This window comes from Atractosteus spatula, chromosome 11, assembly GCF_055471065.1.
Source record: "Atractosteus spatula isolate fAtrSpa1 chromosome 11, fAtrSpa1.hap1, whole genome shotgun sequence".
In the NCBI taxonomy this organism is placed as follows: Eukaryota; Metazoa; Chordata; class Actinopteri; order Semionotiformes; family Lepisosteidae; genus Atractosteus; species Atractosteus spatula.
Window position 1 is genome coordinate 7556835 of NC_142716.1, and position 22952 is coordinate 7579786.

The 22952-nt window shown below is 37.5% G+C and overlaps 1 protein-coding gene across 1 annotated transcript in view; it reads right to left on the reverse strand.

Annotated features, from left to right (window-relative positions):
- Window positions 1–22952, reverse strand: part of nmnat2 (nicotinamide nucleotide adenylyltransferase 2) — a 65222-nt gene that overhangs the window by 20719 nt on the left and 21551 nt on the right. Inside the window, exons 2-3 of the mRNA XM_088927438.1 lie at window positions 7765–7853; window positions 2596–2663 (exon numbers count right to left, since the gene is read on the reverse strand). Coding sequence (XP_088783564.1) covers window positions 2596–2663; window positions 7765–7853 — 157 coding nt within the window. The remainder of the gene's footprint in view (window positions 1–2595; window positions 2664–7764; window positions 7854–22952) is intronic.

Sequence of the window (22952 nt, forward strand, 5' to 3'; positions counted from 1 at the left end):
GTTTATAGAGCAGGCAGAACTGTGAAAATACAATCTGGAAATAAATGAAAAATCCTTCATTTTTTCAGTTGTACACAAGGTTTAAAATATTTAAAATGGTGTGGTTCATTGTTACCTTTGTGAATTAAATTAAATTAAAGGTGGTTCATAATACTGTAGATGTCTGTAAACATGAGATATTGATTTCTTTGCCATTTATTTTTTTAATGGCAAAAAGATGTGATATGCAGTCTGTTCGGTTAATGAAAACCAAAGAAAGAGATCTTAAAGGGTCATTACTTTCACTGTTGTTCATAATAAGCAAGATGACTTGAAAATGACTTGGTAACCTTTATTATGTTCTTTTTATATTTTAAAGGTCAAATGGATAAAGAAGAGTGTTCATAACTGGGGATTGGGCTTGAGATATCATGGTCTTTGACTGAACTCTATAAATTCAAATAAGTACACAAATTTAACTTGAAAATTGATGAGCTTTAAAAGCACAGGAAAACTTGTCTTTAATTTTTCAGAGCAAGGTGCATCTATTAATCCACCATGCAGGCTCTTAAAGTAGAAAATCATGAACCTTTGCTCAGGCCCAGGCACTTTGATTAGACCAGAGAAGTCCGAGAGGAGAACATTTCACATGTCAAGTGCTACACTGCTGTGCTCTTACTGTCAATGACTAGCTTGAAGCCTAGTCTACTCATCCTCACACTTACAGCAAACAGTTTGTCAAGTTCAGGACTCCACACACTCATGGATTTTTCCCAGAAACCAATACCACGTCTTCTGCTGTATTAATAGAAGTGATGGTAATGCAAAAAATAGATCATCACTGCCAGAAAAGACTTTGGCTTTCGTTGAATTGTGTTGATTTAAAAATACATTTGGATAGTATTGTAAATTTAACTTTTTATTACTAATTCTGTAGTAAGATCAGACCCTTTTCCCTTTAGTATATGATTTATCATCTTCTTGCACACCAGCGTCATGTGTTTGTAGAGTTACATTTTTTGGTATTCGGTAATGACGGCAAAGTAAATCTCTGCAGAAATACACAACCTGTCCATTGAAACAAAAGTACACAGAATCTGAGATGATTAAATCTAAGAGTCTAACATTTCATATCGTGTGCTGCAATGTGGACTGTTTAGTTATAAATTAATTCCATTGTTAGCTCTAGGGTTCTGAGCTGTATCCCTGACCCCTGTCAAATCTCCTTAAAATACACTTCATTATAACATATCCCAAACGCCTTTAAACGTTGAGTGCCTCTGTGTTATTGTAACTTCTGGAGAATTATGAGGTACATCAAATGTCTTATCAGTAATAAGATATTTACAGTATACACTAATTTACTGATACAATAAATTAGCATGTACTTCAGTCCATATATATTTTGAATCTTCATTCAATAATTTAGACTTGACTGTACTTTGAAAACAAAATAGTGCCTTACACATTGCTTTAAAGTCTATAATTTTAATTAAGAATGGCACAACCCATAATCCTTAAACCAGTTTTCAGTAAATGACACATCCTGCTATTATATTTTTAATGTTCATGGTCACATAACACTATGCTATACGTAGCTGTCCAAATTGAGCAGTGCATTGTTTACTGTATGTACTTCGTCCACTTGAGGATAAAAGATGAATTTATCACCTAAAATTGAGAGCAATACTGTTACATCACAGACCTTGGATGTTTATATCCCCTTTGCTGTTCTGAGAAAGTTTGAACAAATCTACTATCAATGGCATACACTACTCATCTACCAGTGATTAATATTCTGTTAAGGTACAGTGAATAAAAACAGATTTTCTTCAAATTTATCTTTCAGATATTCTTATTCTTAATGACAAATGTGGGGAAACTTAGCTGTATGTTGTATTAGGGTGAAAAATATTCAGCAAAGATGTACAGTACACATTTAACAAGACAGGGCAATCTCCATGAAATTACCCTTCACATATTTAACCACAAGCTAAGGTGCTATAATTGCTGATTTGTGGTTTTGTGCTGCTGGAAGTGCAATGTGGCAGCTCACCAGTTTGATTTCATTTTTATATAGTTGTTAATCCAGCATCTGCAGTCAATCTCTCTTCATTTCACAGTTTTCTGGGGTATGCTGCAGGAACTTTCAACACATTCCTCCCTCATATCCAGTTTTGTAAGTGGAAGATTTAGTTCTAAGTTTTTTTTCTGTATGGTTTGTTATTGTCTCAGACTAGGTCCCTAAGCTAACTTTTTTTTAGTTTGACAACAACTAGTTTTAATCTCTTTTTATATATGTCTGCATTGGGTTTTCTCAGTATATAGTATAAACAGGATAACTAGCAAAATGGGTTCCTGTTGTGAATATCCCCAAATTATGTTCATCCATGGCTCCTGGCCCTAACCTGTATCTTGTGACGTTTAGCTTTTAGTGACAAAGTTTTGAGGCATTAGAATTACTTCCAAAGAATCTGTAGGATCTGTTTCTGGAAGCTTTGTGAATTGTAGATGATGAACCAGCTATTTCATCATCAGTGCCTGCAGTAGTGCTCTCCACCACTCTGTCTCGTACAAAGTCCCAGCTGTCTTTGAAGAACCAGAGCTCCCACTCACCTAATCCAGTCAGAGGACTGCACGGCCAGCTGGCACATGGTCAGACGATGTCTGCTGGAGACCAAACCCTGAAAGGAACATAGGGAGACACCTGTTACAGAGCTACAGCACACCTGCACGAATAGTGGAAGGAGGACCAAGTCCTTTTGCTGAACTTTCCTTTCACTTGCAAGGTGGTCTTGACTAACCAGATCTGCTCGGGAAATGCATCTCAGATATAAATTATCCTGGAAGCTTTGGTATATCGAAGCAGGCAAAAATACCAATATTAAAAGAGCAAAAAAGCCCTGAGACGTTCAACCAAACAATAAAATGACCTGTAATAAAGTCCTTCTTGGCTCTATACAAAAAAATCAATCTCTTACGGACAGATAAAAAGCACCACGTCCACATTTTGATTTTGTTTCGGAAGCAGTGGACTTCTACATACTGGGCTGAAGTAAATGACTGCACAGATCTCAAGACGAGATCATCTGTGGCTGTAGTCCTGAGATGTTTCTGCTGACACAGGCTGCAGACTAGCCTGAAGGAAAGCTTGCCAGGGAGTGCTATCTCTGGACTACATTTCAGATAGTAAAAAGAAAGCAGCTGCTCCAGCAGACCTGCCAGCACAGATATTTAAGGGTGTCAAATACAGTATATTAATAGTCATTTATTATTGACTTAACGAGGCAGTGCCTCTGTCTCTATTTTTTTCCCCAGCCACTTCTTTCCTTGATTCAGTTTCCATGTTGAATTTTAATTTGACTCAAATGCACTATACCAATGGGTGGAGCGGTGGCTCTTTGGCTAAGGATCTGTGCCTGTGGCTGGAAGGTTGCTGGTTAGTATCCCGCAGCTGGCAGAGGATTCCTACTCCGTTGGGCCCCTGAGCAAGGCCCTTAACCCCAACTGGTCCAGGGGCGCCGTATGAATGGCTGACCCTGCGCTCTGACCCCCAAGCTTCTCTCCCTGTCTGTGTGTCTCAAGGAGAGCAAGTTGGGGTATGCGAAAAGACAAATGTCTAGTACAAGAAATAGCATATGGCCAATAAAGTGATCTTAAATTATAGTATACACTACATTTCCTATATGACCCCGTGATAGTATTTGAACTTTAATACAGAACAATCCATCAGGTGGAAGGGAAAAATGCGTATGTGCTAAGGTATTAATATGAATGTGGGGACCCAGTTTGAGAAAATGTCATCACAAAGCGATGCAGTGACTTGAGGATGGCCCCAACATGTTTTTTTAAATGGCCTTTTGTTTTAAATCTATAGTAAAAGTCGATTTAACCCCTGTGGAGTTTCAGTTTGGTGGAGTACAGAATAATAAATACAATTTGAAGGAGGGTCAGTGAAAAAAGACAGAAATGAGTGATGGGGGGGGTGCAGAGAACAGCTATCTCTCCCTCTAGCAGATGGTTGTTAAATTTTTCAGATAATCCCCAACTCCACAGCTCTGAGAACTCTCCTCCTTGTTATCAGCAGTCTTTCATCTCAACAGCTGGCAGATGCCCTGCCTCTGTGTCAGTCCCTAGCTACCAGTCTACACACAACACAGCGTAGCATCCCTGCACCACAACACTGTCAAGCAATGCCAGTTTCGCTGTGCTCTGGCACAGCGTACTTCCTTTAAACACAGAAAGGTGTGCCAGGGCCTCTGACAGTACTGGAGTGGACAGCAGATAGTTGGCATCCAGAGACACTGTGGACAGCACATGAAACAGGACTAGAATCTCGGCTTTTCAGTGGCCTTAGTTTTCTGAGTAGTGCATCACTTTACAATAGACCTCGATGCATCATTCCATTCAGTCATTGAATTTGGAAACGGCCTTAATATTTGTTTTCAAATTTCCTGACACTCAATGGATAAATAAATGTGAAATGATCCACTGGGTTAAAGTTTGACAGTAATGTGTTATGTAGATTATTACAAATGTAACAGATTAATTGCCCTCTGCATACTCAAGATGTGCTGTGTTCACTTACTTCCATATTCCATCGGGCCCCCATCATATGGAGCGAAGATTCAAATTTACAGAACGAATGACCTCTTGTTAATTCATCTGTTGTCTTTCTAATATTTGATTTGGTTTCACACTGAAATTTTGCTGATTAAAAATACCAGATCCAGTGCACATTTGGCTTTATATGGCAGAAATGGAAATTTAGTCACTTCTAAGAAATATAGTAATATCTGAGAAATGTGATCAGGCACATTTCCATGTGTATGATTGTAGAACACAGACGCAGTTTAGCAAACACTAACCTTTAAACAAAGTTGAAAGGTCCAAAACCCTGTTTGAACATTTCAAATACAGCAATGGAATTCATGAAGAGGGTTAAGGGAGCTGTGTGCTGTAATTTATTGTGTATGTAGAAGGAATATATTCCTACATTTTGGTATCGTGTCATAAATATGAGAAGGCTAAACTAGGTCTTGTGTTCTAATATTAGAAAAAGCTATAATTTGTAGCTAAATATTTTGTAATAATTGGCAGCTATTCTGAATTTTTTGAAATCAGTCTTGTGTTGTTATCTGTCTGTTCCGTCTGATAACTCAGTCCAATTGTCTATCGCAACATGCAGTGTCACCCAAATCTGCATACAGAATGCTGGAATACAGATAATATATTCTTCTGTGGATAAGGACTGCCTTGGTCACTATAATGGTGCAAAATTCATCCTTGTAGTGTAAATTATTTAGTTGAATGAGCTGTAAGAGGCAAATGAAAAGGAGGTATAGCGTACTAATTACAAGAGGGATTTGAGACTCCTTAGAGAAGTCTGCACACTAGAAATGGCTGCCCTAAGACTAAAGGAAGAATCTTAATATTTTTCACAGTTCAGTCAGCATGTACAGTAATTTCCATTTGTATCCTCTGGTTCATGTTTCAGTGTTGAAATATGTTCAAGTCCATTGAGTTGATCATTTGTTATTGCCTTTGAGGATTTTAAATAGTTTTCTTCCAGCAGACAATCAAGACAGGGCTGGTAACCATGGACTACAAAATTGTTAATGTAGTGCCAGTTCCATAAAATGCTGATAAAACTGGACAAAGTAATAAGTCTGATTTGTAGACTGTGTATTAGTACAGTAATATTAAACAATTATTAAAACCAAACTAGAACATTACCTTCAGGAAATAAATTCCTACGAAATAGTCAGCATGGACGTATGTATGAGTAACATACTGATTCAAATGGAGAACACGATAAGGTCTATTTAAATTTTCAGGAGACTAAAAGATTATTTCTCAAATTACAGGTGATAGGAATTCAGGGAAGTGTGTGATTTTGGATTGTGAATTGAGTAATATAAAACAGATGGTACAGATAAGAGGGGATAGATACTCCAATAACATACAAAATATGTGATTGAAGGAATGTAATTAGTGGAGTGTTACAGGGGTCTGTACTAGGACCACTGCTTTTCCTAATTTGTAGCAATGATCTACATTTACTATAGCTAGTAAAGTAGTCAAATTCACAGATGATCCCAAATGAGAAGGTTTAGTAAACATTGTAGAATCAGCAAGTGAATTCGAAAAGATTTAAACAAATTATGATAAGAAAACAAGTGCTGGGTTTTGCTTGGGAGTAGTGCAAACATTAATTATAAATCCAAAATGGGAAACACTGAGGTAGAAGAGTCAACACAGAAAAAAAAAATTGGGTGTTTTTGTTGACACATTGGTTACATCTTCCAAACAATCTGTGCAAGCAGTAAAAAAGGAAAACAAAAGGTTAGATTATATAGGGAGAAAAGTGTAATGTCAAACCAAGGGATGTCATATTAAAACTGTACATTGCAGTAGTTATTTAAAAATGTTGTGTACAATTTTGGTTATAAAACACACTGCTGATCTGGAATCTCTTGAGTCCAGAGAAGAGCAACCAGTATATTCCCCTAGCTTAAGGGAATGTCCTACACTGACAAGCTGAAGGAACAGAAAGATTTTATTTTGAACCATCATTTCATTGTTGGATATTTTTTTTTTCAGCAGTTTTAATGCAATATTAATGTTTTCCTCTTTCTGATAAAAATAAAAATAGGACAAACTTTGCATTCATTGCAGAAACAGGCCCCAGGAGTCAATAGCAGAATATTGTTAGCTACAGTCTTGAATAACTAGCCTTGGAAGAAGAATGCACTGAAATAAAGAAAGCCTAATTAGCGTGTCTGATTAAAGACAAAACGCTCCTACAGAATCCCAAAACAAATCGTGTTCCTCAATATAATGGAAGTTCAGAACCTTTTCTTGAATGAGAATGTGTTTTTTACAGTAGGAAATGTTTATTTATTTTCAAGTGCACTATAAAACTCAATTTATTTTTTGTGCTGCTTCACTTGGGCTGCCTGACTGACCGATTGTCAAGTCTCTTAAAGGAGGCTGTCCAAACAGCCATGTCTCCTTGTAGATTCTCTGATTAGATTTGAATAATACATATCCCCTATCACATTTACTGTACCTTTTAATGTATTTGGATTCTTATTTAAATATTACATAAAATAGCTATACCTGGAAAATAATCCTCTGGATAGGATGAGACAACCTGTCAACAGGATAACCTGTTGCACCCAATGTTAAGTAAATATTCTTTGTTGTCTTTGAAGAGTCTGCAGTTCCCTGCAGACTTTCAAAAAATGATAGCATCTCAGTTATGTTTTATATTTTAAAAACTACCTTTGCGAGGAAACATGCACCTGCCCATTGTGACTTTTATACTTTATTAGCATGCGTAGCTCCACACTGTATTAGAATACCAGTACATTGCTGTAGCGTGATTGCCCTTCACTAGAAGCTCCAAACGCTTGAACATCCTGCCTTTTCATCTTCATTCCTAAACTAAATCCTGCTTCCTTATTAATTGTCAATGGAAGACATCTGAAATGCATTTGTTTCGTAGTTTTAACTTATATCCCAGAGTACAATTTAAAGATGAGGATTTTACATTTGTACTTTATGTACATTATGATCTTTCAGACAGACAATCACACCTCTCCTTTTTTTTCTCTAGTGTCCCAGCTAGCCCAAGTGCATAAGCAGTGAATACTTCAATGCTAATAGTCTAATGTGTAATGATCATCTACAGCTGATATCAGTTTATGGCAGCTTCAGATTACCTGTATTGAAGTGAAGTGTTTTTAAGAGCTAGTAACGTGCTCTAAGACAGACTCTTACCGGTTTTCCATAGGAGTCATGGACTGGTGAGATGATGCCTCCGATCACAATGAACCGTCCTGTCTTATGGAGGTAATCTCTGGCTTTTTCTACAGAGAGAAACAAGAACAGACTGTCAACAACTTGAAAGTGAAACTGCCTTTGCAAGTAAACATGCTCCTGTCCGTTTATACTTTGGATGTACAGAAATTACTTAACAAAATACAAGCCTTTTGATATACAGAATCCCTCTTATGTTCTAAGATGGTTTACTTTAAGCTGTCCAAGACATCTGAACATTTATCAGTTTGTAACTTGTTTTTCTCCTGCTTATAGTACCATCATGAAGTTAATCCCCTGTAGATTTAATATGTTCAGAAAAGGCCATTTACAGTAACACTGGGTTTAATCACAACCCTTTCATTTCAGTGTGATAGCATATAAGAACAATCCAATTAAAAGAAATCACCTTCACCAGATGAATCCCCCATCCCAAGGCCAGAGCAAGAATACAGTGAGCAAGTGTTTGAGTCCCGATTCATAGTTTTCTTTTTGGTAATTTTTGCAGGTCTTAAAAATGCATAATGTTGAAGACTGTTAGACCTTCACTTCATCCTGATTTCAGAAAGCATTAGAATCTCCTGAGAGAGAGTTGCCAATAGCCATGGCCAGACCATTATTCATACTGTAGCCAGCTCTAAAAACACTTTTTTATTCAGAAATCCCACAGCCATTTAGATTTTGTAGCTTCTGTTTTAAAGCCGCCCTATCCTCTAGTGGATCTGGGAAGATAATGATTCGCTCTAGACTGACTTGGAGATTCACATGTCTCTCTCTGAATTCTCCTAAAGAAATCATACATTATTTATGTACATGAATATGTGATGTGCTAATTGGACACTTTTTTTTGGAATAAATGAGCTCCACTGACGATATGAATGTTTTTGTTTAAAAAGAAAAAAAACACTGTTCCATTCCTCAATGGCATACCTGGACTTCCTTCTCTGCATTATTATAATCACCTCTTCTAAGACCTCTGACTCATTTATGGCCATGCATAGCTCTCAGTTGATTAAAGCATTTGAAAGAGAGAAAGAGACTACAATGGAACACCTTATCAGATATGCTTCAGTAAGGCTTTGAGAAAATTAATTTGCAATGCTTTTCATTGTGACTCTCAGGGCGTTACTGTAAATAGATAACGCTGTGATCAAAGAAATGGCTTCATTTATTCAAGTCTGAAATTCTGTGCACGTGCACAGAAAGCAGTTTGTGTGGCACTAACTGGCTTTTGTTCTTATCAAAGCCGAGGCACACTAGGTGTTTCATTGATTCATTTAAAAGCATGCTAAACAGAAACTGCTGTGAGGTGGATACATGCTCTGAAGTGTGAGAAGAAGAAAGGGTATTGATTTGGAAAAACAAGTAGCTGAAAACAGGAAATGTCACCAGAAATTCTGTATAGTTCAACTGTAAAAGGTGAATGAGTTTAATTTGAACTAAATTTTGCATCCACCTCCAATATAACGGAAAAAGAATGCAGCCTTCTAATTTGCAGTAGAAGTCAAGAATCTCAAGTGCTTGTTGTCATTTTATAAAGTGGCAGTTAACGTGTTTATGGGTATGTAGGCAGGGGCTGAATGACCGCAAATGTGCATTAGTTGTAGGTTTCCCATTAGTTGTGGGCTTGCCTCTGGAAACTGCAGCAAAGATAAGCCATGGGTTAAATCAATAGCCACTAATTAAATTGCATGCTGCTGAGTTACCAATCAGACCTATAGTTTGAAACATACCCTCAATTTTTGTCTCCTTTTAAAAATGCCAGATTTGCCCTTTTCCAGCTTAGAAGTATGTGCTAGTGCTCACAGCACCTCTAGATACAAAACATATCTGTCTCTTATGCCCTACAGTACAGAAGAAGAACTTCAGATCAGGGCCCAGATAACGGCAAAGCTCAGACGGTGGCAGTTATAGCTTGAGTACTTGATCATTAAATAAAAAGTGATTATGCAATGTACTCATAATTATCTCACACCTGATGATCTGATGATTGAACAGGATCTGGCCTGGCCAGGCACGCTTGGGTTAAAAAGTGAATCTGCTGACTGTCCTAGACTCTTCCCTCTGCCCTGGAAACAAGCCCAGCTGCTCCCCTGCTCTGAGGAGAAATTAGCTGGGTTATTCCATTGACATTTGTAGGGGTCCCCAGGAGACATCCTTTGCCAACCAGCCATTGAACAACACAACCAATTAAAGTGTTTACTCTCTTTGTTGAGCCTGCACTTGATTTAAACTGTCCAGGATGTAAAAGAAAGAAAAGGCAGCTTTGATGTATTCCATAAAGATGACCTAAAGTGCTGCTCAAAGAGGCAAATACACACATTTAGAAATTCCTAGGCAGTAAAGACTAAATAATGGAGATTTGAAATAAAAATGACACAAATTAAAAGGCTTCTCCCTGTGAAACTGGATTATGTGTAAGCAAAGCATCAGCACACGCTGGATATAAGATGACAGAATAAAAATGTTATAAAATTTATAAAATTATATAAATCCTTATAATACATTTGCAGACATAGTAGTTGGTCTTCTCCACTTGCTTATTTTTTCTATGAAGCTTAAGTTTAGAACATTTTATCCACCGCCTTTTTGACATTTTGGGTCTAAAATACATTTTAGATTCAAAGTGCCTTCCTTCCAATAGAGACAATCCTTCTATCCAATAGAGGCAAGGAATCATTCACAGCTCTCCTTCCAAGTGCCTCACCATCCCTGCCAGCCTGGTCTCACCTCTTCAAGCAGCAACGCTAATGATCACTGGGGCTGACACAGTGCTAAACTCTCTTTGCATCTGCTAAAGAATTAGTATCAGTGACTGTTTCAATAAAATCACCTACAAAATACACAGAGCTTTTAACGACGGTATACTTGTTAAATCTTTTTTTTTTCGGGAGATGTGCAGTTCTGTCACAAAACAACCTGCATCTTATAAAAAAAAAAACATAAGTTAAAGCCAATAGCCAGTTGATGATGGCTTAGTGCAAAAAAAGGAAAGGGTAAAAGAAACAGAAAATTCAAAGCTAATAGTTTAATTTGATTTTACTTTGGCACCATGTTAATTTCTAAATTAGAACATAAGAACATTTATGAATGAGAGGATGTCATTTGGCCCATCTAATCTTTGGTAGTTAGTTTCTCATCAATCCAAGGATCTTTTCAAACCATTTTTTGAAAAACTCCAGGGTTTAAGTAAACTTGGCAGGATAGCTTGTTTCATATTCCCCACAACTGTTCGGGTAAAGAACAGCCACCTGTTTAAAATGCCCTTCCAAGTAGTTTTCACTTGTGTCCTCTAATGTCAGATTCACAGTTGATTCTTAAGTCCACTAGGTTGACTTTGTCAAAGCCTTGGAGGATTTTGAATATTTGTGTCCATGTCCCCTTGTAGTTTTCTCTACTCAAATCTGAACAGGTTCAGTGCTTTCAGTCCCTGTCAGTGTAGGATAGTTCACAGAACCACAAGACTGATTTATTCAGTCAGCAGCCTGTTAAGCAAGACAGTTTAGAATTGATCTGGTTGCTCTTCTCCGATTCCAGAGCAGCAATAACTTTTCTATAACATGGTTATAGTTATTATTCTACTAGAAGCAGGTGATGGTTGAGCCTTTTAATACCTTTTTCTAAGCCATACCTCTGAGGGGAATCTTAACTTAAATGTGCAGTACTGTACCATGGAAGATTCTGCTCTATGTGTTCTAGGATGTCACGTTTCTGCACACATAACGCAGAAGTCAAACACAGCTAGTACTTGCAACAGTGTCGCCCCTTACAAAAGGGGATGTATACAGTATATCTAATCTAAAAACATAGCAAAATCTAAGGCTTTTGTTTGACCTTGTAGTTGTTTCAATCCCGCCAAACGGTGTGTTAGGATGTGGAAACTTCAGACAGGAGCCCGCCTTAATTACCCTCTGTCAGGATTAACAGCTATCCCTTGTAAGTGTGAGCCCCTTGACACTGTAGCAGCTGCCAGTCTGCTTGATTGGGATGTTGGAAGCAAAGGAAGAGAGGACGCTTACTTCGGGCTTGGATGTCTCCTGAGACGGCATGGATCGAACTGTCCCGTCTAACCCAGGCTGCAGGGCTTTAATTAATAAAACATCTGCAGTGCGAGCAATGTGGAAGAAGCTGGTTGAACAATAAACAAATGCCTCTTCATGACAGACGATCAGCTTTCGGTGTCTGATTACATTCATGCTGAGTGAAGTGCCCAGCAGCAGACAGGTTTACAGTTAAACTCGTACTCAGGCTGAGGAGAAACCAAGTGTGTTTGAATCTGTTTTTAATCCTTTCCTTAACTTGCCGCTTAATGAAGGGCATGACAGCAGAATCCCATCTGGGTTCTGAATCCACAACCCTCCTGTCCAGAGTACAGCGCTCTGTTCACTACCCTTACAATAATGCAATTGTATGTTTTTCCCTTGTATAAAACAATACAAAGAACCTACTGCACACAGTCTGCAATCAATGTTATAGATGTAAGGATTTACCATTAAAATAACACAGGACATTGCAAAGGTACAGTGTATGTGCAGTCTTTATGCAGAGTGTGAGATGCTACCTAATACACACAATTAAAAAATTGCTTATGTTTAGTTTTGGTCTGTTAGGATAGGGTGCACAGCACAATAATTGGAAATTTCTGTTAATTTACTTGGAGTGTGTGTACCTTATCAGGTGATTCAACGTTTATCATATTTTGTCTAAACTGTCAGCTTGCCTTAAAGGCATCAGGTTTGAGTGTTCAGTAAGAGGAAAGGCCAGGTTACTTATATAATGAGGGAAGAATGATGACCCAGACTCTACATGGCTGCATAAACTAGCTTAATGTGCAGACAGAATCTGAAGAACAATTCCAACTGACACCAAGTAAAGGGTTGATTTTTTGTTAAACAACCAAAGGACAGGCACAAAGGGATGAATTTATATGCGGAACTCTTTTTCTAGATGAGATCTAATGATGTAAATTAGTAGGACTTGCAGCTGTTGCTAGATGAAATTCAGATGAATAATTAAAATGGAAATGATAACGCAAGACTATATCAAACTGCTACTGCTGCACACTGTATTTACTATAATCATAAAGGCTTTACCTCTCCAAGTTCCAAACGACTGTTCAGGTTTTGTGCATAACGCGGACAATTGTGTTGAATTTAATATAATGTTCCTGAATACAAGTTTAATTAACAATAGGAAGAATTACAGTACAAATAATTGAGCTCCATAATCTTTCTCTTATTAATACTTAGGAACTGCCCTGTCTATAACAGCTTGACTATACATTTAATTTCATGTCCTGTAAAAGCAGCTTTGACATTCAATAGAAGCATCTAGGCCTAGTATCTCCTTGACCTTGAGACCAATGAAAAGGTCTGGGTCTTTGCCCATATTGTAGTATGAATTTCTCCAGATCCTGAAACATTCTGAAGCACTAATGGGATGAAAACCCAGCAAGGTGAGCAGCAGCACTGCATTTAATTTGCTACTACACGTTTGGTCTCAGTGCTAACACCTCTGCAGTGCCCGATTTGCTATTAACAGCCTGTATGTCTCCACTTTCCAGACTGCTGTTGCTTCTAAATTAACTCTGAGTGATACTTTCTTCATGACCACTTGATTTCTTTGATTTCTTTCTTAATCAAAGGTGTAATTACAGAGCTCCTGCTGGACAGATCAGGTAAGTACAGTACCTCCTGGTTTTAGATTTCAACCAGTGTTTACCTGCCCAGGAAGGGAACAAGTGGTTGCACTGAATTAAAACTAAATCAATATGGAAACTGAACAATTGTCTCAGTTTATCTCACGGTTAGTGTTTCCAAGCCTCTGTGTTTGACATCTAGTTTCAAAGGCATAAAACGTGGTGTTTTGGAGTTCTCATTCTTCTATGAGCTGTACACCTTATACTTGTGTATATACAGTATCTGAAACACTTCTGTTTGTGAAATTGAAGGTGCTTTGGTCTTTTCTTCAGGAAATCATGTTGCCTTGGCCAGAGACAATTCAGTTGTCTTTCAAAATAACAAAAAAAGACGAGAGAAAGTATGTGTGAGTCTCAGTTTTTCCTTTTGCTTTCCACTTTATCCGAGGGAATGAGGCAGGGGTCTGCTCATAAGTGGCCTTGAGCTTCCCGTTCTCTAAATACCTCAGTATTTTTCCAGGAGATAATGGATTGCGAACTACAAGTACCATGCAATAAAGATTAATCACATTGTCCACATCCCCAGCAACATGGGTCTGAGCAGTAGAAATCTGAATAAATAATATCAGCAGGATCTGTTGATGTAAGGGGATGGAATACAGAGGTTGTCAGAAGGGTACAAATGTCTTTTATAGCAGCTTGAGTCCAGCCAACCAGATCCATTCATCCATTATCTTGTACAGGTTCGCATGGGAAAATGCCATTCCATCACAGGGCACACACAGGAACAAACATGCAAACACGCACATGTGTGTGGACTGTGGGGGGGGAAACTAGAGCACCCAGAGGAAAGCCATGAAAACACAGGGAGAACATGCAAACTCCACTCAGACAGCACCTCAGAAATTGAACTCGGAGCCCCAGCACTGAGAGGCTGCAAAGCTAACTACTGTGCCACTGTGCCTCCCTTAACCACATCCATTCTCTTTCATCTCTGAGCAGACTGCATTTCTGTATGGTAGTCAACCTCACTGTAAATCAATAATTTAAAAACGTATTGAGTACATACTGTACAATCTGTAAATCTAAAAAACATTACTACTTTCTCCTAAAAAAGACGGAATGTGCCTTTCTACTTATGTTTTCCACAAATTTAGTCAAATTCACACATTTAAGTAATGTTCGCAGCTGCTGTTAAAAATATGCCCGTGACGCTTTTTCCATATGACGTGTGCATATATTGTATATTCTAGTTGCACATTGAATAAAGTCAGTATCTGCAAAAGCATTGTTTTGTGTAATGTGATTTCCACATTTTCTGCTGACAGTGAGTTACAATTATTAATAGCCTTTTTCCCATTTTGTCTACATAATCATTTTTTTAATGCATGAATTAGTTGGGGTCTTATGTACTACAGCTGTATGGTATGGTGAGAATTTAAACAAACTTTATAAACATTCAGCAGCGTTCTTTGTTCTTTCAGCATATTGTAAAACGTAACTAATTTCAAATAAAAAAAATATTTCTCGAATCACTAAGGTACATTTCATTTAGAACTGCTAATTCAATCTGAATTTGCTTGTATTAACCAAACCAGCCTTTCTGGATTGGTCTATTAATTCCCCCATTGTGAAATTTGATTATTACTCTTCAGCTCAGCATGTTGCAGTGCACGTATAACCATATTACCAGGTACTTTACTTCCTATAATGAGCCTTTTCTACAAGAGCTGTACTTAGGGAATTTAAGGTTGTTTGTGCACCAGAATAAGTGATTATTATAAAGAATAATCAGGAGATAAACACCTAGAAATGATCTTTGCCACCAGGGCTAAAGAATTTTCAATTTGAGATGATAGACTGTACCTTATGGAACGATAATGAGAAGAAAATTGAGATTTAGAATAGATTTAAGTATATAAGGTCAAGTAATAAGATCCTAAGGGGTATAAATTGTTAAACTAGGAAACTATTTCATACTTGGTAGGAAAATAGTGATATCTCATCACAACTGGAAACTAAAAGGAAATTAATTTGGGACCACGATTAGGAAATACTGTACTTCTTTATATAAAGAGCTGTAGGTACTTCAAACAGACTTGTCAGCCAGGTGACTGAGGCTCATAGTCTTGGAACTGGATATGGACAATAATTTAGTTGGGTCAGCTGGCCTCTTTTGCAACCATTTCAATTGTATGGACATGACTAACTAATTTTAAGCCCTTCTTTACATTTGTATTTATTTTACATAAAGTCTTTTTGGTTTTTGCTCATTACTTGTATTGTTTCTTTTGTAGTTTTACATACTTTTGAATTGCACACTAAACAATTAGAGGCTGAACCTTAATTGTGAGCAGAAAAAGCTTGCTCTTAACATTTTTTTCTCAACACCTTGCATTTTTTCTCATGTTCAGTATTTTGGAATCTGTCACAGTTTTTTTAGATCACAATTGTCCTACATCCCTATTTATCATTAAATATTTAGAGAGAAAAATCTTTCTATGACAATGATTCATTCGTTCCAAGATCTGAAATGTCATTTTCACAATCTTGGCACACATAATCGAAACAGCCTTCTATTTAATAAGGACAAAAATAAAGTCATTTTATTAGACCAGCTAAATAGATTATTCTGCCTTGGTAATTCCTGTCACTGCCTATTAGATTCTAAGGTTTGAAAAATAATGTTGAATGAGGTTACAATATCAGAGCTGTAGCTAGGGATGAATGGGTGTCCAACGATGTTCAGATAAATGTTCAGCCATTTAGTTTAGTTTAACCAGAAAAAGGTCAGGATTATTAAAAGGAAACTGCAATGCTGTTTTTTTTATTTCATGGTTAGAAAGGGCATTGATGAGTGCATTTCAAACCACAGTGAAAGTAAAATGTAGACAGTTAGTTGTAAAATCTCCAATTTGCATCACAAAATGGACTAAATTTCCAGGTATGCGCAGTGCCATATTGTTATCATTGTCTGCAATTCAGAACAACGTGAAGCAGCCCTATTGCGTTGTAAACAAGCAGGCTTGTGAATAGGTCTCTTTTAGTCCAATAGAAATTCTGCTCTCAACTATGAGAAGGTTTTGCCAACAAATGCTACTTACATGTTAACTCTGCATGTACATGCACATTGGAACATTTCTGCGGTGAAATGTCTGCTGCACAACCTGTACTTATTCGCTCGTACATCACACTAGTCATTATAGTGACCAGTGAGGAGGATGGGGCTGCTTCATGTCACAGTTCTCTCAAACTCTCGCTTTCACCCATCATGAAACCAGTGGTTTGCAACAACATGGCAACCATACAGTACTTTCCCAAAGTTCACAATTTTGTGCTTAATTGGGAATTTGTCAAATTTAGCGATACCGACATACCAATTTTGCAATAATTTATTTTGTTACCAAGATTTGATTTAATGACCGGTCAGAAGAATAGGAACCGCAGTTCCCCTTTAAATCAAAGTTTCAGCTGCCACATTAATTAGATCAGTATTTAGTACCAGGTTTCGACAAGGAAGGGCTGAAGTTGTGGTGGGGTTGTACTGCAGGTTCAATTCCACTCTGCTGATGACAATGTTGGTACTCCTGGGAATGGTACTTGCCAGCTGTATGAAAAGACACCAGCATTGCAGGATTGTAGTTCTGGTAGTGCAGTAGTTTATGACAGGCTTCTGCTCAGAGGTGGGAGCCACTTAATCTCTGTCCACCTCATACCATAGAAAGCCGACAAGGTTGGGATCTGAGGAATTGCTTATTTTATATTGTGGACTTACCCTGTCTTGGGAAGACAGGAAAGAAGGCTTTGACAGGCAAAAAAAAACAAACAATTTCAAGACCCGTTCTGGGCATTTGGAACAAGATTTTGATTTAAAGCTGGCCTTATTACAAATGTTATTGAAATGTTCTGGTAGATTGACAGCTTTTAATGAATGGACTGGAACCTGAGTTTCCAGCCTTACAATTCAATGTATTTCTATAAGTTCAAGTGTTGACTTTTAATATCTTGTCCAACGCTGAAGGCATTGGAAAAAAAGACTGGAGGTGAAAGAACAGCATAGAGCTGAAGCCTACTAACCATGATGGAGAATATTGGTATCTCTTTGACTTTTGAGCAAAATGGAATAGTGGAATAGAGCATCCTGTCCAATAAAAACAAACCAGAGACGTTATATATGGAGAATGAAGATTGCAAACTGACATAGCTCTGCTTCTCCACAACTTATCCTTGTACTGTCCATTAGTCTTTATATTGTACTGTGTTTTCAGCATTATCAGTAATTTAACCATCCGGTAAGATGGATTGTAAAGCATCACAAATCAAGAATGTACCGTGCTCAAGGACTCTAACCAATGAATTTTTTATAACTTTCGTGCTCAGCCTGATAAAAAGAAAGCTGGATAGTACTGTCGCAAGTGATAAACCGTTAAACATTACTGCACTCTAACTGACATCTTTTTTCACACCAGTAGGTGTTCTGTCATATTTTCAGATCATATCTTAACACAAATAATGCACGCTGTGCAAAGCCTTTGTGTAGATTCAGATATTTTTGCTCCTCTGGTAACAAATGTCACTGTAATTAGTAGGACTCTTATTACTATTGGCAACATTTATGTGCCTTTGGCTTTATAATGAGTCAGTACACTGTTTTGTACAGTTCCAATTAACAGACTGTACCTCAGTAGTCACACAGTCTGTGTTTAATTACTTAGGACCAACAGACTACCAGGACTTGTTGTCTTAAAATTATTTGGTTTAAATAGAAAGGTAAGTTACATGTTGTCTTTATCCAAGAAGGAAGGTACAGTTGGATACAGGGAACAGCACAGCATTGTGGGTAATTCTCTGGATTTATAACTGGTGGGTTCGACTTTGTACTCCACCCAGTTGCTCCAGTCCACCCAGTTGTGTAAGTTGGGACCAGCATTTCTGGGAGTTATCCCTGTGGAGCCTGCATCCAGTCCAGAGGTGGGGTAGTTCACAAATTCTCTTGTCCATTCAGCACTACAGTCAGATGAAAGCATTTCATTGAAAACTCAACCTTTTCAGTCTTGATCAGAGATAACTACATGGGCACCTGATCCAAGTATTCAGAATTCTCAAGAGGTAAAGACAAAGCCGACAACGAGGGCTTCTTCAGAATGAACAATGAAACCCAGACGAGGGAACACAACTGGAAACTGCATGGAAGTGCTTTTAAAATTGCAAACAGGAGGCTCTTCTGTGTGGCAGTATAGGAAAAGCTAGCCAGTCATAAGATTGAGACCGATACTGATTCTTTCAAGCAATAGCTGGATTGGGTCCTCGGATCAATAAGCTAATAACTACTCAACAGGCATGATGGGTCAAATGTCCTCCTCTCATTGCCAATCTTCCTTATGTTCTTTTTTTCTTCAGGCACTAAACAGCCACCCTCAGTCTGAGGGGCTGAGTGCTGCAAGACACAGTAATACCAGTAATATTCAGCCCAGGTCCTTTGGTATTAATTATAATTCATAATAATTGCTTACACTTATATAGCACTTCTCTGGACACTCCACTCAAAGCTCTTTACAGGTAATGGGGACTCCCCTCCTCCACCACCAATGTGCAGCCCCACCTGGATGATGCAATGGCAGCCATAGTGCACCAGAATCCTCACCACACACCACCACTGCTTGTATCATGTTTGCAGCAAGAAAAGAGCACGACGTTTTAATGGTGTACATTGGAAGATGAATTGTTATGATTCCATTTTACAATATGAAAGATTGAAATTGACTAGCTATATTTTCTGGAAAAAAATATGGAAATAATGTTTTAGATTTGAAAGGTTGTGGGTTCAAATCCCTTGAGAGACAGCGTTTGTTGTAGTGCAAGGCAGTTCTTTCAGACTGCTCCAGTACAAATGGCAAAATGTAAGTGGCTTTGGCTAAAAGCATCATTCAAATAAAGTAGTAATAATAGTAATAAGCTCTCTGTAATATCCATGTATGCTATAAATAAAGTACACATTGTTTTTTTTAAAAAAAGGTTTGTGCACTAAATGTATTTCTTGCTATTGTCTTTTTTGGAGTGACTGTACAAACACGGATATAGGCATTTCATGTGGAAATTGGTTTGTGTAAAGTTTTCACTTGATTTTGATTAGAATAGGCAGCTTCAAGTTCACTGCAGTTCCTAACAGGAACGAAGGAACAGAGATCATGCTGCTGAGCCTTACAAATGGGCTAAATTTACTTTTGGGGAATAGAAAAGGGAAAAAAAGTCTACTCGGTAGCCTTTAAGGCTTCTCCTTTCTTGACCCAGAACTTTACTATTAAACATGCTTTAAATTCCACTATAGTTTAGACAAAGAACAGAAACACAGCTCTTTATTGATACTGCTATACTAAAAAGATTTTGAACAAGTTACAAAGACTTATTGACCTAAGATCTTGCCTTGGTTTTGTCTTAGAAGAAACAGATGGGATAAGAGATATCAGTCAGCAGTCTAAAACATACAGGGCGCAATAGGTATCTATGAAGTAAGAATGGCAGGATGGTATACTAAAGCTCAAATTAAAATCAATACTTAAGGCCCTGTGGAAATCTCAAATTAAAAATGATAACAGGTTTCAATTAGCAGAAATGAGAGGCAAGCCACTAGCAATCGGTGGGTTTATTGCCTGTGATTGGAGATTAGGCAAAAGTTTTGATTTAATCGTTGCCTAAATCACTAAAAACCGATAAAAAGAATTAATGTATCATATAGTTTACTCTCTCATACAGAAAGCCTTTCTACCAAGCTGTGATGTTTTTTGCTGTATGATAGATTATGGCCTAAAATCACAGAATGTCAATGGGTTTCTTTGTGCCTACTAGTCCGTGCATACAAGAATCGAGAGATATTTGCAAAGAAATCCAATTTTCGATTCAATGAAAAATTTACAGTCAGCATGATATTTGCTTTTTTGTTTAAAGCAGTCTAAAGAACAATGGCCATTCTTTTATGTTCAGGGGACACAGTTTGTGAGTAACATATTCAGCCAACAAAGATTAATTTCAGGAAGTTATCGGGTTCATTGGATGTTTTTGCTTTATTTTATTTTCCAGGACACAGCAGGGAATTTGGCTGAGGCAGGAATTTGAATTGGAGAACAGGCACACATTCTTTCTGAGTGTCATTTCTGTCAGACCCACTCTTTTGAATTCCTTTTTTTTTGCAGACTGTGTGACAAATCCAAAACTGTGCATGAAACTTTTCAGTTTAAGTTGGTGACCTCGTTTTCAGATCAGAAAGCCTGACAGCCACGTTCATTAAGGCGTTAATAATAAATATTCAGCTTTTCTGCTCTTTCACAGTGCAGCAAAGTCTTTCTGGACGGTTGTCAGGATAAACTTTGTGGTGAAGTCTAAAATATATTTCCAGACGTACCTTAGGTATGTGTTTCTCACCACAATTCTTGAGACATTACTGGCTAGCGTAAAGGTTATGTACGATACATTAAAAAATGTTCAGAAATGTTGACATTTCAAAGCTATACCAGTCACTGGCAATTGGAATTGGAAGTGCTGTAAAACAAATCCCTTTTTTATTATGGAAAAAAACTGATAGACTGATATGCATACTGTATTTACAGTATAAATGCAGGTTAATCTGTTCCCTTACTCTAAATCTTACTTTCAGACTCAAGGTTGATAAAGCTTAGATGATTTAAAAAAACTGCTCATCTGTCTGCCATTTTCATAGTCCAGGACACAGATACAAGCAGCGCTCAGTCAGAGAGCCCTGGGAAATGACATTTCCTGTCAGCATGAGCCTGCTTCATTTCCCCTGGTGAGCAAACAGAGTGTGGGTCCTGTGGAAATGTCAGTCTCTTCCTCCTGTCAGCTCTCCCTCTCTGACGTTGTAATGGGGGCCACAGGAGGATGAGTACAGCCAAATTTACTCACAGAGTTATTCTGTTAACCCATTTGTTAGCTCTGTAATGAGTCAGGCTTCCTGAAAAAAAAAATATCTTCAAGTTCAGAAGAACTTGACAGATGTAAACTTGGGAATCTGGAAAACTACAGCTCAGCTCCTTAAAGAGATCTAAAGCAGATGGCGTGTTAGTCTCTTCCTGGAAATATTATGTGATCTGGTGAAGATTAGGAGAGTCCGGCTTAAGTCTTGAAGGGCCACTGTGTCTGCCGGTCTGCATTCTAGTAATGCTTGGAATGGCCAATATTGAACTAATCACTGGATGAAATGGAGCATTTAACAGATTTTCCTTTTTCGCCTGTGCTACTGACAAAAAGAAACCTACAGGACTGGAACAGGAGATCCTCGCTTCAGACACAATAATATAATTGTTAAATAAGTTTAAATGATTAAATAAGTGAAAAGTGCTTATGAATTGTTTTGAGGAGCTTGCTTGTCATGAAATAGTATTGGCAAGTGGGATGCCTGTCACTTGTTTAACAGCTTTAGTTAGGAAGAGAAGATTGAAATTGGATTGTAATCCCTTTAGGCTTTTCAAGGTCCAAATTTGTTTTAATGTTAAAGGAACCATGGCAGTCATTCTGACTGTCTTAGGTATTTAAATTCAAGGTATTAATTTTTCATTAATCATTTTTCCTGCCCATGTGACACATACAGGACTGCACATTAATTTACCTTTCTGGGTTTATGTATTAAATCTAAAGGAAATATTTGAAACATGCTGAAATAAAATACTGTATATATGGAAAAGCTCCAAGAGCAGTAAGACTATTATATCTCTGCTTCAGTGATGTATGTGATCTAATCAGTGTCTTGGAGGAAAGAGGCACATTTATAAATATTTTATAGGATTCTGTAGTGTACACTTTAAAACCCATAAGCCATAAAACCATAAACAAAGCATACTACTGAATACCCTGCAGTCAAGACCATGGAAATCTGTCTTTTTTCTTAAAACATAGGCCAGAAATACTTTGCTGGTTTCATGATACCATAGTTCTTATGATTTGATTTGACCAAAAGTGCATGCCTTAAAAATGCCAGTCTTTGCATCTGAAATATAGAACTATTTCATTGACAAGAGCATTGTCTTCTACAGATCAGTTAAATTTACTTACTACGGTAACTTGGTTTGAAAAAATCCTTTTTAAAATGTTCAAATATCTGACATTACTCTACTGTTCTGGTGTTTTATGTGACATAATAATAAAAAAATATCCTACCGTTTCTCTTTCTTATATAATTTACAATGTTTTGAATACAGCAGTGAACAATATAAATAGATATAAACAGAACAAAAAATAAATCTCACTCCATGTTTTCCTGTGGACAACAGTGTGGGAATGCAAAAAGAGCAAGGAAAGTTTCGCATTTTAGTCTTACCTTACAAAAGGGAATGACAACGGTGGATAGAATAAATAGTTTTTACTGCAGAATCACCTCTTCACTGAAGTTATTAAATAATAAATGAAAATCCCTTCTGTGGCAGGTTTTTTTTTTTACAAAAGACATAGAACTGTTCTCTCATAATGGAGGCAACATACAGTAATAGAAAAATAATGCAGG